We start from the raw sequence: 13,183 nt of genomic DNA on the forward strand, positions 1-13,183 counted from the left end.
GGCTAATGTGTGGATTCTCAAGTTTTGAAAATGGGCCGACAATCGGCCGACAGCTCTAAGATGGTGTAGTGTGAACTGGACATTACACTAAAGCTATGAGATAGGGAGGGTTGGTGGAGAGAACTGGAGTTGAGCCTTTTTTCATTCAGTGTCATCAACAGAAAGAGAAAAAGGCCGGAAGAGATGATAAAGGCGATAATTAAACTGACGTAGATAGTTTTAATTTATCGTACGATTAATGGATTTATTGTTTATCGCGACAGATCTACTAACAAAATACTGAAAGTATAAATTCGGCTGTTCTGTGAAGGCCTCTGAGGTTTGTTAGAGAACAAATAGCATCACCAAAACAAGAAACAGGCTTTAAATAATAACAGACTTTTGCTGGGGAATAAATTGTCCCAGAACCTTTTGGGCTAAATGGTAATATTGTTGTTATGAGATCATTTTCAAGTAATATAAAAATAATGGCATAATAGTGTAAGTTTACCCTCTCAGAGATCAATAAACTTTAAATTCTAACAAACACTGGAGCAGGAAGAAATTTTAAATATCTAAAATAAATAAAACAGAAACTATAAATAAAATTGATTATAAAGTTTCTGTAAACAAAATTGTCCTTCAAAAAAGGATTAGTTGAGACCAAAGTACCAGACTGAAGACTTTTGTCATCAAGTTTTTGGTAGAAGGAGAGAAAAGAGAAAAACAATAAATCATGCAAATGGAAATTACTGAACTCAGTTTAATTTATTCTGTGATTCATTGATTTATTGCTTATTGCGACAGACCTAATAAAAACACAAATCCACTAAACTACTGTTCAGTCTGTCATCCTGACATGGAAATATGGAGTAAGGCAACCCTGTCAGGACATGACTCCTGTTCGGATGTGAGAATCTGCCAACAGGAATGCAGTTTAGTGAAGCTATTTACAAATCTGAATGGGAAAGAAAGAAGACATTTTTGAAATTAAGTCCTAAGAAATCTTTTTGTAATTTACCACAAGACAGGTAGGGAAGATGGCAAACTTATTATTGGAACTTTTTTTAATGTTATGCATGGTGATGAAAGAATACTGCACACATGGTGAATCACTGTGGTGGCTGCATCATTTGCTTTTCTTCCGTGGAAACAGGAAGGTGGTCAGAGTCGATGAAGGACAGAAAAAAGGGACGTCAATTCAGTTGATATAACTTTATTTGTCCCCGAGGGGCAATTTCAAGTCACAAGTCGTACAGATAGACTGAAAAGTCATAACAGGCAACAGAATTCATAAAATTCACACATGCTAAACAGACAGGAAAAAGTGCAGTGTGATTTGTGACTGTACAGTGTGAAGTAATTCTGTAGCCAGTCAGATTAAAGCTTATGTACACGATAGAATGGTCAAGTCAAAGACCAGACCTACATGACTCAAAACAAAAACGGCTAAATTAAGATAATTAGGAAATAGGATTTAAACAAATGGTTCAAACATTTTAAGTACTTTGGTAATTGTTGGGTTACAATGGATAAGAAATATGATTTTATATGAAACTTGACACTCATGAAAGGAAAAAAAAACAAAACAAATGGACTTAATGAGTAGCACACAGAATTAAACAGAGAGCAGTCATAGCCCAGGATGATCAGAACATTGCAAAGATCACTCAAATATTACCTAAACTGAGGCAGCCTGGATCAAGAGGGCGCCCTTACCTGCAAATAAAACTGTAGTTATAGATTTTCAGTTTATAAATTAAATATCTTTTGGTGTTTTCCGTTGATACTGTAGTGTATGCAGATGACTCATACACAGCAGATCACCTGGAACAAACTGCTTCTAGGTTGTTGCAAACAAAAAAGACGACTTTGGCTTCAATCATCATATCTCAAAATGAACACTGATTAGACGTCACAATGTATTTTACAACTCAAGTACAACCAAAGGAGTTTCCCAATTTTCTATGAAATCTAAAACTCAAGACTGTAGGGAGAGTAAATATTTAGGCATGGTTTATGAGTCCAACATCTTCAAATCATAAATTATTCCATGTAAATCTTTTTGACAAGTCAGAAAAAAAAGATTAGCGCTTGTTAATATTACATTTTTTTAATAAATTGAAGTATGTTTTTTTTTTTTTTTAGATTTTATAAAAGCTTAGTTATTACCTTTTGATCTGTGTCGTAACCATATTGTCCTCTTACCCATATAACACACTAGTTGAAGTTGGAGGATGATGGTGCAGCATGTATTTTAATGACTTACCACATGAACAAACTTCTTCATATGTGATTTTTAAACTGTATTCCTTATTTAAAGGAAACAGCACAATTGGGAAATTGTTCTTTTTTTTACATTACTAGAATAGTAACATCAAAAAAAACATTAGTAAAATATCTGTGTATACTAGCAGAATACACAGATATTGTCGATGGCTCTTTGGGCGTCTTTCAGCAACGGCTCCTACTTCTCTGACTTACCAGTAGACCTTTTTCAGTTCAACTATTTGCAGTTTTAAGGTTTAAGGTCATTTGTTCATTTCTAATCAGCCATTTCCTTCATTCCAAACAGGATGAGTCTACAATCCCTTAGTCAGAAGTAATGAGGCGCTCTTCCTCTGTTTCCTCAGTGTGTAGTGTTGGGCTGTAAGGCTGGCTCTCGGTACCATCCTGACCTTTACTCCAGCACCATGTCAGGAGTGAAAACAGTTGTGCTGATCAGATTGTCTGGCTTTGTGTTAAAGCTGCAGTGAAGTGACATTGTTCCTGCACAACGCAGCCAAATAGGAACCTGTTTCAGTTAAACCCAAAGGCCGATGTAGAAAGAAGCTCCTGCTGTTTTGTCGTGTTTCACTTTGTCCCAGCCGCCTGCATTTCACTTCCTGTCTCTGCTGAAGAAGAATATCCAGACATCATCATGCTGCTTCTTCCATTTGTTTTGTCCTCTGAACAGCTTTATTTATTTTTTCTTCTTTGTTTTTGCAGTTGTGTGATTCTGTTTCCATTCTTGGATGATGGCCTGAGCAATGCTCCTTCAGATATCTGCTTTAACTCCTCTGCTCGTTTTTAGGCTGTTCCAAAAGCAGGGAATTGAGTATAGTACAGGGAATTCTGGGTAAATACAATCAAAACAAACACGTCAGTCTAGCTAGTCAGTCTTCAGCCAAAGACAAAAGAGAAATCCGACAACAGCTAATATTTGACATCACTCCATTTTTTTTATCCTACATTTTGTAATGAAGGAAGTTGTTCTCAGTTTTTTCTTTGGAGGTTTTTATGTTGTTTCCTTCAGTGATTCTTGGTGCAGCGCTCCCACAGGACAGAGGAGGAACAGGTTTTCAAACACTTTGGTTTATTTGATACAGCAGATAAACTCAGCAGCTGAAAATGGAAGAAATGTCAAACCGAGTCTTCTGGACTATCAGATGTGAAAACATCCTTAATCTTAATCTTGCTGTTTAATCACTAATGTTTCCTCAGAGGCCTTCACAGAACAACTGGATTTATACTGAGATGAAATGACTCACAAATAGGATGTTATTGGTAATTACATAACTTTTGTAGGCAATCCGTTGCCCGGGATTTTATTAGTGTCAGAACAATGGAGGTAAGTTTTCTTTCCACATCATAGTTGTGTCCTACTTTGTGTTTAATAATTAAACAAACAGGCAAATGTTTGAAGTTGTAATGTAACAGATGAAGTGGGGTGGAATACTTCGGAAGAGGATTTTACAAATGTTGAACTCGAGAGCAGGAGCCCTAAAATGGAGGTTCAGTTTTCAGAACATTTAATAAACCAGGAACTTCTGTTAATCCTGAGCATCCTCTTCACAGAAACGTCAGAGGCTTCTTCAAATTTTCTATAACACAAACTGCTACAGGAGATCCTTCCTGCCCACAACACTATCAGAATCTTAAATTAATATGAGTTGCTGCAATGTTTAATTTCCCTTTGGAAAATTTTTTTTGAATGAATTTGAATTCTACAGGAAATGTGAACCCAGATGTTCTTTTGTTTTTTTCTGCAAAGTTCCTCGAAGCTCGACGGAGAAGTCCCGATATGACACGTCCCTAAACCTGACCACCAAGCGCTTCCTGAACCTGCTGTCGCAGTCGGCCGACGGCGTGGTGGACCTGAACTGGGCCTCCCAGGTCCTGGATGTCCAGAAGAGACGCATCTATGACATCACCAACGTCCTGGAGGGAATCCAGCTCATCTCCAAGAAGTCCAAGAACAACATCCAGTGGCTGTGAGTGAGGGAGCAAACCAAACTGCTGGGATAACTTCTGAGTTTAACCCAACTGTTGTTCTGCAGCGGCAACCGCATTGATGCCAGCCAAGTGTCCCGGCACAAGGAGCTGCAGAGGGAGGTGTGTGATCTGACCGAGGCCGAGGAGCAGCTGGACGAACTCATCTCGAAATGCACCCTGCAACTGCGGCTGCTCACAGAGGAACCACAGAACAAAAAATATCCTTTTATTGCTTCTTGTGAATGCTGTCAGAGTGACTGGGTTTGATTCATCAGTTGGTTGGACAACTGTACACCTGCAGAAATATTCATACTTAGGCCTGTCACAACAACACATTTAGCTGGACATTAGATAGCTCCAGAAATTCTTGAGATAAATAATAATATTGTTGTTTTGAGACAATTTTCAACTAATTACGATAAAGGCAAAGCATCCATAATGTTAAACAGTAACAAATGCCTTTTTTTCTTTTGAGATGTTCTGAATGGTTTGCTTATACAGTTCATGTTAACTTAAAAAACCAATATGGAGGACTTCCGGGTGAGCAAGCAAGATGGCGACAGCATAACCAGGTGGCTCCCCGACATATTACTGAAAATCACAGGTTCGACGCAAGTGCGGGATATTAAGTAACTTAAAAGTGGGCCGAAATGCCCAAGATTAAATCAAAGAGCACTTTGCAGTCTCGACACCTAATGTTAAGAGAGGAAGAATCGAACGAAGACGATATGGCTAACCACTCGGGCCTGGATGCTCCACTAGCGGCTAACGATTCAGCTAACGAGACAGCTAACCTACAAACTATTCTCGAAGAACTAAGAGAATCACGTCGAGAGAATAGTGAGGGCTTCCGAGAGGTTAAAGAGGAAATAAAAAACGTAAACAAAAGACTGGACGAGGCAGAAACGCGCATCTCGGAGGCGGAGAACAGGGTTCAGCAGCTCGAAGAGGTAGCATTGAAGCTAAGTAAAGTGCAGGACGAGCTCGAGGCTAAGCTGGTGGAGCTCGAGGGGAGATCGAGACGGGAAAACTTGAGGCTCCACGGCATTGCGGAGGGCTCTGAGGAAAGCTCACCATCTTTATCAGCTTTCATAGAGAATCTACTCAGAGAGAAACTGGATATTCCGACATCGCTCGACTTGAATATTGAGCGAGCTCACCGATCTCTGGGACCCAGAGCTCCACCTGAAGCCCCCCCACGTTCAATAATAGTTAGGTTTGCCACATCCAAGGTCAAAGACGAAATATTAAAACGAGCCTGGCAAAAGAAAGGCTTCATGCTAGGAGGGAAAAAAGTCATAGCGGATCACGACTATGCTCCAGACGTGTTAAAACGGCGACGTGAGTACCTCGAAGTGAAGCGGGTCCTCAGAGAAAAGAAGATTAAATTCCAAACCCCGTTCCCGGCCAGGTTGAGAGTTTTCTACGAGAACAACACATGTGTCTACAATTCCGCGGCAGAAGCTACAAAAGACATGGTGAATCGAGGTTACCAAATCACCGCCATTCAGCCATCTACGACGTGGGTCGACAAAATCAAGAACACGATGTGGACCAAGTCGGGAAAGAATGACAAGGATCATCCACGAAATGGAGCGAGGGAGGAATATAAGAAGAAACTGGAGGGGTTTAGAAGAGGACAAGCACAACCATAGGAGCGGAGGGATCAAGCATATTCCGGTCTGTTTTGTTTTGGGTAATAATGCTTCATCTCTTTTGACGTTATTTGGAGTCGGGGACCACACCGCCTAGAAAATGGGACGCTATAAACAGGTAACGCCACCAGGGGGCCCTTCGCAACCATGGAGTTGCGCTGGTTTTCCCTCAAAATCGCTCACAAACTATAACATCACTGAGGTCATTAACAAGACCAAAAGAAAGGAAGTCTTTAAATGGATGCGTGTGAACTTAATTTACAAGGCTAAAATGTTCTGTTTGTTCTTAGTTCTTTGTTTGAGTAGTCTAGGGTTGTCACCTATTTCACTTGCTTGGAATTTCCAATGTTATATAAACCAATGACTTCATTATCTCCACTGCGAATTGTAACCTACAATGTAAAAGGAGTTCTTAATCCTATAAAAAGGGCGAAAATATTGGGAAAGATGAAAAAGGAAAAAGCAGAGGTGTTATTCCTACAGGAAACCCATCTCTCAGAGGTAGAGCATAATAAACTAAGAAGAATGGGCTTCAATCAGGTTTTTAGTTCATCACACAAAACAGGTCGTAGAAGGGGAGTGGCGACCTTAATATCTCGGAGGATCACATTTGAGATGATCCATGAATATAAAGACAAGGAAGGCAGATACAACATAGTAGTGGGCAGACTCGAGGGACAAGAAATTACCTTTGTCAATGTATATGCTCCACCAGGCTCGGAGTGGTTATTTTACAAACATATTTTCGATATGATGATAACTAAATCACAAGGCTTAGTAGTCTGCGGTGGTGATTTTAACATAAGACTAAACCCCTCTGAAGATACCTCTAAACAACCCAGAATTAATAGCAGCTTAGATAGGAAGATCAGGACTATGATCAAAGAGTTGGGGATAATTGATGTCTGGCGTGAATTCAATCCCAGAAAGAGGGACTATACATTCTACTCGGCTGCTCATCATACATATTCTAGAATTGATTACTTCTTCATGTATAACAAGGACGTAGGACGAGTAGAAAAATGTCATATTGGGCTGATGGACCTCTCTGATCATTTCCCATATAGAAGTAAATGTTAACAAAACAAAAACCCAGTTCTTATGGAGACTTAATTCTAGTATACTCAAGGGCAGAACTAAAGAGGAGTTAAGGCAAGAAATTCAGACATATGCAGGACAATGACAATGGAGAAGTCTCACCTGCAATATTATGGGATGCATGTAAAGCTGTCCTAAGAGGAAAAATAATTGCAAAATCATCTCTTATAAAAAAAACAAAACAAGAAAAATTAAACAATTTAAAACATGTCTTGACCGAATTAGAGGGGAAAAATAAAAACAAAGTAGATCTACAAATTACACAAAAAATAAAACAAATCAGAGACGAAATTGATCATGAATTGCAGACCAACATACAGAAGAAACTTTTATTCCTAAGGCAAAGTTACTATGAATCTGGCCCCAAGTCATCAAAATTTTTAGCATACAGATTAAGAAAACAACAAGAGGAAAGAACTATATATAAAATTAGAGAACCAACAACTAATAAAGTTTTATATAATGGTACAGAAATAAGAAAATGCTTTGAAAAATACTACCAAAAATTATATGCCCTAAGAGACCAAGAAGGAAAAGATGAAGCTAACACACTACTGAACAAATTGTTACTGCCCACTGTAACAAACGAGCAAAATGAAAGCCTGACCAAAAATATAACGCCTCAAGAAATTGAAAAAGCAATAAATAACTTAAAATTAAACAAATCACCAGGACCAGACGGATTCAGCGCTGAATGGTATAAGATCTATTTAAAAGAGCTGTCTCCTATTCTTTTGAGAACATTTAATTGGGTTTTAAATGGGGGGCAAATTCCTCCCTCCTGGAGGGAAACAATGATTACAGTTATCCCAAAGGAAGGTAAAGACAAACTAAACTGTTCGAACTACCGTCCAATTAGTCTTCTTAATCAAGACTATAAAATCTTTACAGCCATATTAGCTAAAAGACTAGAACATGTTCTTCCAGATATAATAAATTTAGACCAGACAGGATTCATAAAAAAGAGACGTACCAGAGATAATATTAGAAGAACCCTAAACGTGATTAATCATATTAAGAGGACTGACGAACAAGCAATAATACTGGGTCTAGACGCCCAAAAGCATTCGACACTGTAGACTGGGCATTTTTATTCAGAGTCTTGTCCCAATTCAACTTTTCCAATAAATTTATAAAGATAATTCAGGAATTGTACAACAAACCTACAGGTAGGATTCGGATCAACGGGGGATTATCAGAAGAAATAAAAATCGAGCAAGGGTGCAGACAAGGATGCTCTATATCCCCATTATTATTTGCCATATTTATTGAACCTTTAGCACAATGGATTAGACAGAGCACCAAAATACATGGCATTAAGATAAATCATACTGAACAAAAATTAGCGCTTTTCGCAGACGATATTCTAATCTACTTAGCAAAACCCCGGGAATCCCTCCCAGAATTACATAAAACCTTGATAGAGTATGGGAAATTTTCAGGTTATAAGCTGAATTCCCACAAAACTCAGGTTTTGACGTTCAAATATTTACCCAATAATATTGATAAGGAAAACTTCAAAATAAATTGGGACATGGACTCAATAGTATACCTAGGAGTAACCATTCCTAAAGACCCAAGGAACATTGTCTCAGTAAATTATGACCCATTAATGACTAAAATAAAAAACGACATATCCAGGTGGAGCCTGTTACCCTATTTGGGTCTCATGCAGAGAATAGAGGCTATCAAAATGATGATGCTGCCAAAGTTACTATATGTAGCAGTTATTTAATGCAGTTAAAGGACTAGATGGCATATAATACCAGAAGGTTAGGTTCATCTACTGGAGCTGTTGTCAGTAATCAGTAAAAACAATACAAAAGAATAACTGCTTTCATTATTATGTATTTTAGAGAAGGAAAAATAAGTGAACACCACAAGACACAAACATACATGAAAAACAAAAAAATAAAGACAATAAATATATACATACACAATACTGCAGTAAATCTTGTATATAAATGTGCACAAAGAGTCCTATCTTTCCCCAGTAGTCAGCACATTGTCTGACTGACACACAGTTAAAAGTCCATAATTTAATTGTCCAATTGTTTGAGATGAAAATGTCCAAGCGCAATTTGTTTCCACCAGAGAAGGGTTGAATAATGAATTGTGTGTCTTTATAATGAGATGGAGGGGGAAATGTTGTGGACCATCAGACTCCTACCAGACCAGTATAGAGTGAGTTTTAAGGTTCTCCTGGCTCCAGCCAGTTGTCAGAAGCTCGCCATCCTTTGACCCTACCAAGGGATCACCTGGCCTGTATTAAAATAAACAGGACCAATAAATTACCAGCCTGCTAGTTAACTAGACTTTTCCAGATAAATAAATGCATTTATATCCACAAGCTAATCGTTAAGACAAAATAAAGATATCAGCATTTACCTCATTATCTTAAACACATATTGAATTTAAGAAGTTAAAATTGATGATCAAACAATTAGCATTGGCTACCACCACCAACATGCCAACCAAACAACATTTGTGTTCATTACTCACCAATTCCATATATAGTTCAGTGCATGACAACTTCACGGCTCCAAGCTCACTGGATGTTCAGATCTACATGATTTTTTTATATTGTGAGTATTAAAAGTGCATAATAAACAAAAAGATAACCTAATTGTTTGGGAGAACAAACCTGTAGCTCCTTTGTCTCCAGCTCTCCCCCTCACACCTGACAGGGAAAGCTGGAGCCGGCCTGATTAACCACTCAAAATGCAGTGATTGGCTGAATGCACTGTGTGACTGACTGTCACTCTAACCAATGGAGCAGGAAAGGCGGGATTAGGGGCAATCTTTTACCCTGGGTTACAGCCTCGCAATCTTTTACCCTGGGTTACATATACTTTTTTCAGTCACTACCAGCAGAACCAGCCAAATCTATGTTCCAAGAAATTGACAAACTGATTTCAAGATTTATTTGGCAAGGGAAACAGCCAAGGACTAGATTTAAAACTTTACAGTTAAATAAAAGTAAAGGCGGTCTCTCACTCCCAAATATGAATAACTACTACAAAGCAGCACAAATAATCCCACTGGTGGAAATGTGTGATCCCTCATACAAATCAAAATGGAAGGAGATTGAATGCAAAAGCATTGGTGTCCCCTTGCAAGCAGCAATTGGAAATATAGACTTAATAAAAGACCTTAAAGAACTCAATCCATGTTCAGAAACAGCACTCGAGACCTGGTCAAAATTAGTAAGAGAAAATAAAGAATCATGTTTACCAATCAGGTGGATAGCATATGATCAAGATTTTACCCCAAATAAAACAGATATTACTTTTAAAAAGTGGATTGATAAGGGCTTGGTAAAATACAATGACTTATATCAAAAAGGTCGTCTGAGGACCTTTCAAGATATCAAGCAAAAATATGGCCTTGATAACAGAGATTTTTTCCGTTATCTACAAATCCGGCATTATCTAGAAAAAACAAACAAAGATAAGCTAGACGGAACATTTGTCGACATATTGAACATCTTTCTAAAATCGTATCAATCAACCCCCGTTAATAAATTAACGTCTAAAATGTATAATGAACTACAAATCTTGGCGGGTGGGAATACACTATATATAAAGGACAGATGGGACAAAGAAAGGAACGATCAAATTCACATTGAGGATTGGTCTGATATTTTGAATAACTGTTGGAAATGTACATCATCACTAGCCTACAAGGAATTTGCCTGGAAGACTGCTACACGCTTCTTCAAAACACCAGCTCAGAGGGGCAGAAATGCAGACAGAACATGCTGGAGGTTATGTGGGTCGAGTCAAGCCGGCCACTTTCATATTTTTTGGAGCTGTCCTAAGCTACTTTCCTTCTGGGAGACAATTAAACAAAGTGTAGAGTTTGTCATTGGGGTCAATCTTGTTCTGGACTTTGAGATGTTGTTCCTGGGCAGAAGACCAAATTGTGTAAAGGGGTTCTATAAAACATACATGTTCAATATAATGCTTACTGCCAGCAAAAAAGCAATCACTCGAAAATGGATGACAGATAAAACACCCACACTACAAGACTGGATAAACATCATCCAAGACATTCGCAAGATGGAGGAACTGACATTTGCACTGAAACTGGAGCAGGACAGATTTGAAAGATCCTGGACCCCATGGCAAACTTTCATGGACTCCAGATCTGATAACAATGAAAATGAGGTGACACCCACTGTTCTTTAGCTACTCTGTTCGATGTATTCTGTTTTACAGTTCACAAAAGTTTTTATGACGTGGTACCGGTTTGTTTATTCTTTTTTCTCCCCGTTCCTCTGAGAGGGTCTGGGGTGGAAGAAGGAAAAAAAAAAAAAAAAAAATGGAACACTAAATACCAGAGGTAGGATAAACACAGGAAGGGGTATGTAATATGTATCAATATGTTAAACTGAATGGATGCTAGTAAATGTCTGTACCACCTTTTGTAAATGGAGGAGATACACGCCCTCCTTGTTGTTCCATAATAAAAATTTGAATTGAAAAAAAAAAAAAACAATATGGAGTTCTTCTTTTGCACTGACAACACAGAGGGGATTTTACTTGCATAAGGCAGAAGAAGCAACTTGGAAACATAATTTGCGATTTAAACACTATTATAGTTGTATGCAGCAATTTCAACATTTTTTGTACGACCATGTGGGGCTAAAAATAAAGCTTTAGTCATTTTAGACTGCAACAATCAGAAACCAACATTGTAAAGCACCTCAACCTGCAAACAGAAGTGTTAGCTCTTTAACGGCTGCGTCCAGCAGGCTGGGCTACGTGCGCTGTCAGGACCTGCGGCAGTCATTCGACTCCCCAGACCAGCTGGTCATGGTGGTCAGAGCTCCTCCAGAGACCCAGATGCAAGTCACAGAGCCCAGCGAGGTGAGGGCAGAGGAAACCCGCCTCTGTAGCTGCATTTCCATTCACCCTATAAGTCCACAGTTTGACATTTTGAACATAAATTTGCTTAATGGAAAAGCGGCAATTTAAAAAAAAATTACTCCTTGTAGAGCAAAAGCTTCACAAGTGGTGTGAACAAACTTCTTCACATGTTAGTTGTAATTTTGATTCTTATTTAGTGGAAACACAGCAGTTGCTAAATTGTATTTTTTTTCAACATTAGTGGAACAATGACAAAGTTTGGACATGTTTGTAATGGAGCTGCAGTGTGTGAGTTCCTCCTGACTGAGCGGCGCTCCTTCATGTCGTCCGTCTCTCTCAGGGCTACCAGGTGTCGCTCAGGAGCACGCAGGGTCCAATAGATGTCTTCCTCTGTCCAGAGGACAGCTCAGGCGTGTGCAGCCCCATGACGGGAGGCAGCCCGTCTCAAAGCACCTCTGACCCCTCCCACGCCCCTCTCCCCACCCCACCGACCGAGCCACCGCCACCTTCGGCCCATACTGGAGTAGCAGGGCTGGACGTGGGCGTGTCTTCTCCAGCGTCCACCTCATCCACGGTAACGGCGGCCTCCCAGCAGGAGGCTTCGCCGCTGGTGCTGGGTGGGGACACAGGTGAGAGTTCACACTCAGGCCTTTCTTACACACAAAAAGATCAAGGCCGACAGTGAAGTCAACATGACTGATCTCAGGAGAAGAAACTAAGAGTGATGAGAACTAAAACCACAAGTACCTTTTGTTCCACAAGGAAGATATGGTACGTCCAAAAGGACATACCATATAGTAATAGTAAATAATGGTAATAAAGTCACTGTTATTTTGTTTTGCCGTTTTTCTTTTTTGTCACATTTTTTGACTTGTGAGATTTATACTGCAGAGCGACTTATTGTCAGGGAAATACAGTAGTAAAGAGAAGGATGAAAGAATTCAACTGAGCTCTATAATAGTAAAAAAAATTTTAATTGACATGAACGGTGTCTGAGAATACAAACATACCATAACCACACAACTACATAACCACATAACCACGCTTTACGGTTCCCTTCAACTAAATGAGTGTTGATGCAAAACAATAATAATATATCAATAACTCAACGTTGTTCAAATGTTAATGTCCATATTCACAATATGACCAACCTTGTTCAGCTGTAAACACACAAAATAAATCTGTAAAGCTCACTTTATTAATTTATTCCTCATCCACGAATCCCTTGAATTCTTCTTCCTCAGTGTCCGAATTAAACAGTTGGGCGAATACGACATTCTTTTAACATGTTTGATTATCTCAGAAGTTGATCAATCTCTCAGCAGG

General features: G+C 39.0%; 1 protein-coding gene across 7 annotated transcripts in view; it reads left to right on the forward strand.

Annotated features, from left to right (window-relative positions):
- The window catches only part of e2f1 (E2F transcription factor 1), a 48,818-nt gene that overhangs the window by 3,453 nt on the left and 32,182 nt on the right, over positions 1-13,183 (forward strand). For 6 of the 7 annotated variants that reach the window (XR_006369827.1, XR_006369689.1, XR_006369749.1 and 3 more), the window contains exons 3-6: positions 4,013-4,232; positions 4,299-4,451; positions 11,740-11,857; positions 12,198-12,486. Coding sequence is in view for 2 of the 7 variants with exons in the window: in XM_044105594.1 (XP_043961529.1) it covers positions 4,013-4,232; positions 4,299-4,451; positions 11,740-11,857; positions 12,198-12,486 (780 nt within the window). In the remaining 5 variants the exon portion in view is untranslated. The remainder of the gene's footprint in view (positions 1-4,012; positions 4,233-4,298; positions 4,452-11,739; positions 11,858-12,197; positions 12,487-13,183) is intronic. The other variant, XM_044106388.1, reaches the window with a different exon arrangement.

Source organism: Gambusia affinis, linkage group LG01 (genome assembly GCF_019740435.1).
Source record: "Gambusia affinis linkage group LG01, SWU_Gaff_1.0, whole genome shotgun sequence".
Taxonomy (NCBI): Eukaryota; Metazoa; Chordata; class Actinopteri; order Cyprinodontiformes; family Poeciliidae; genus Gambusia; species Gambusia affinis.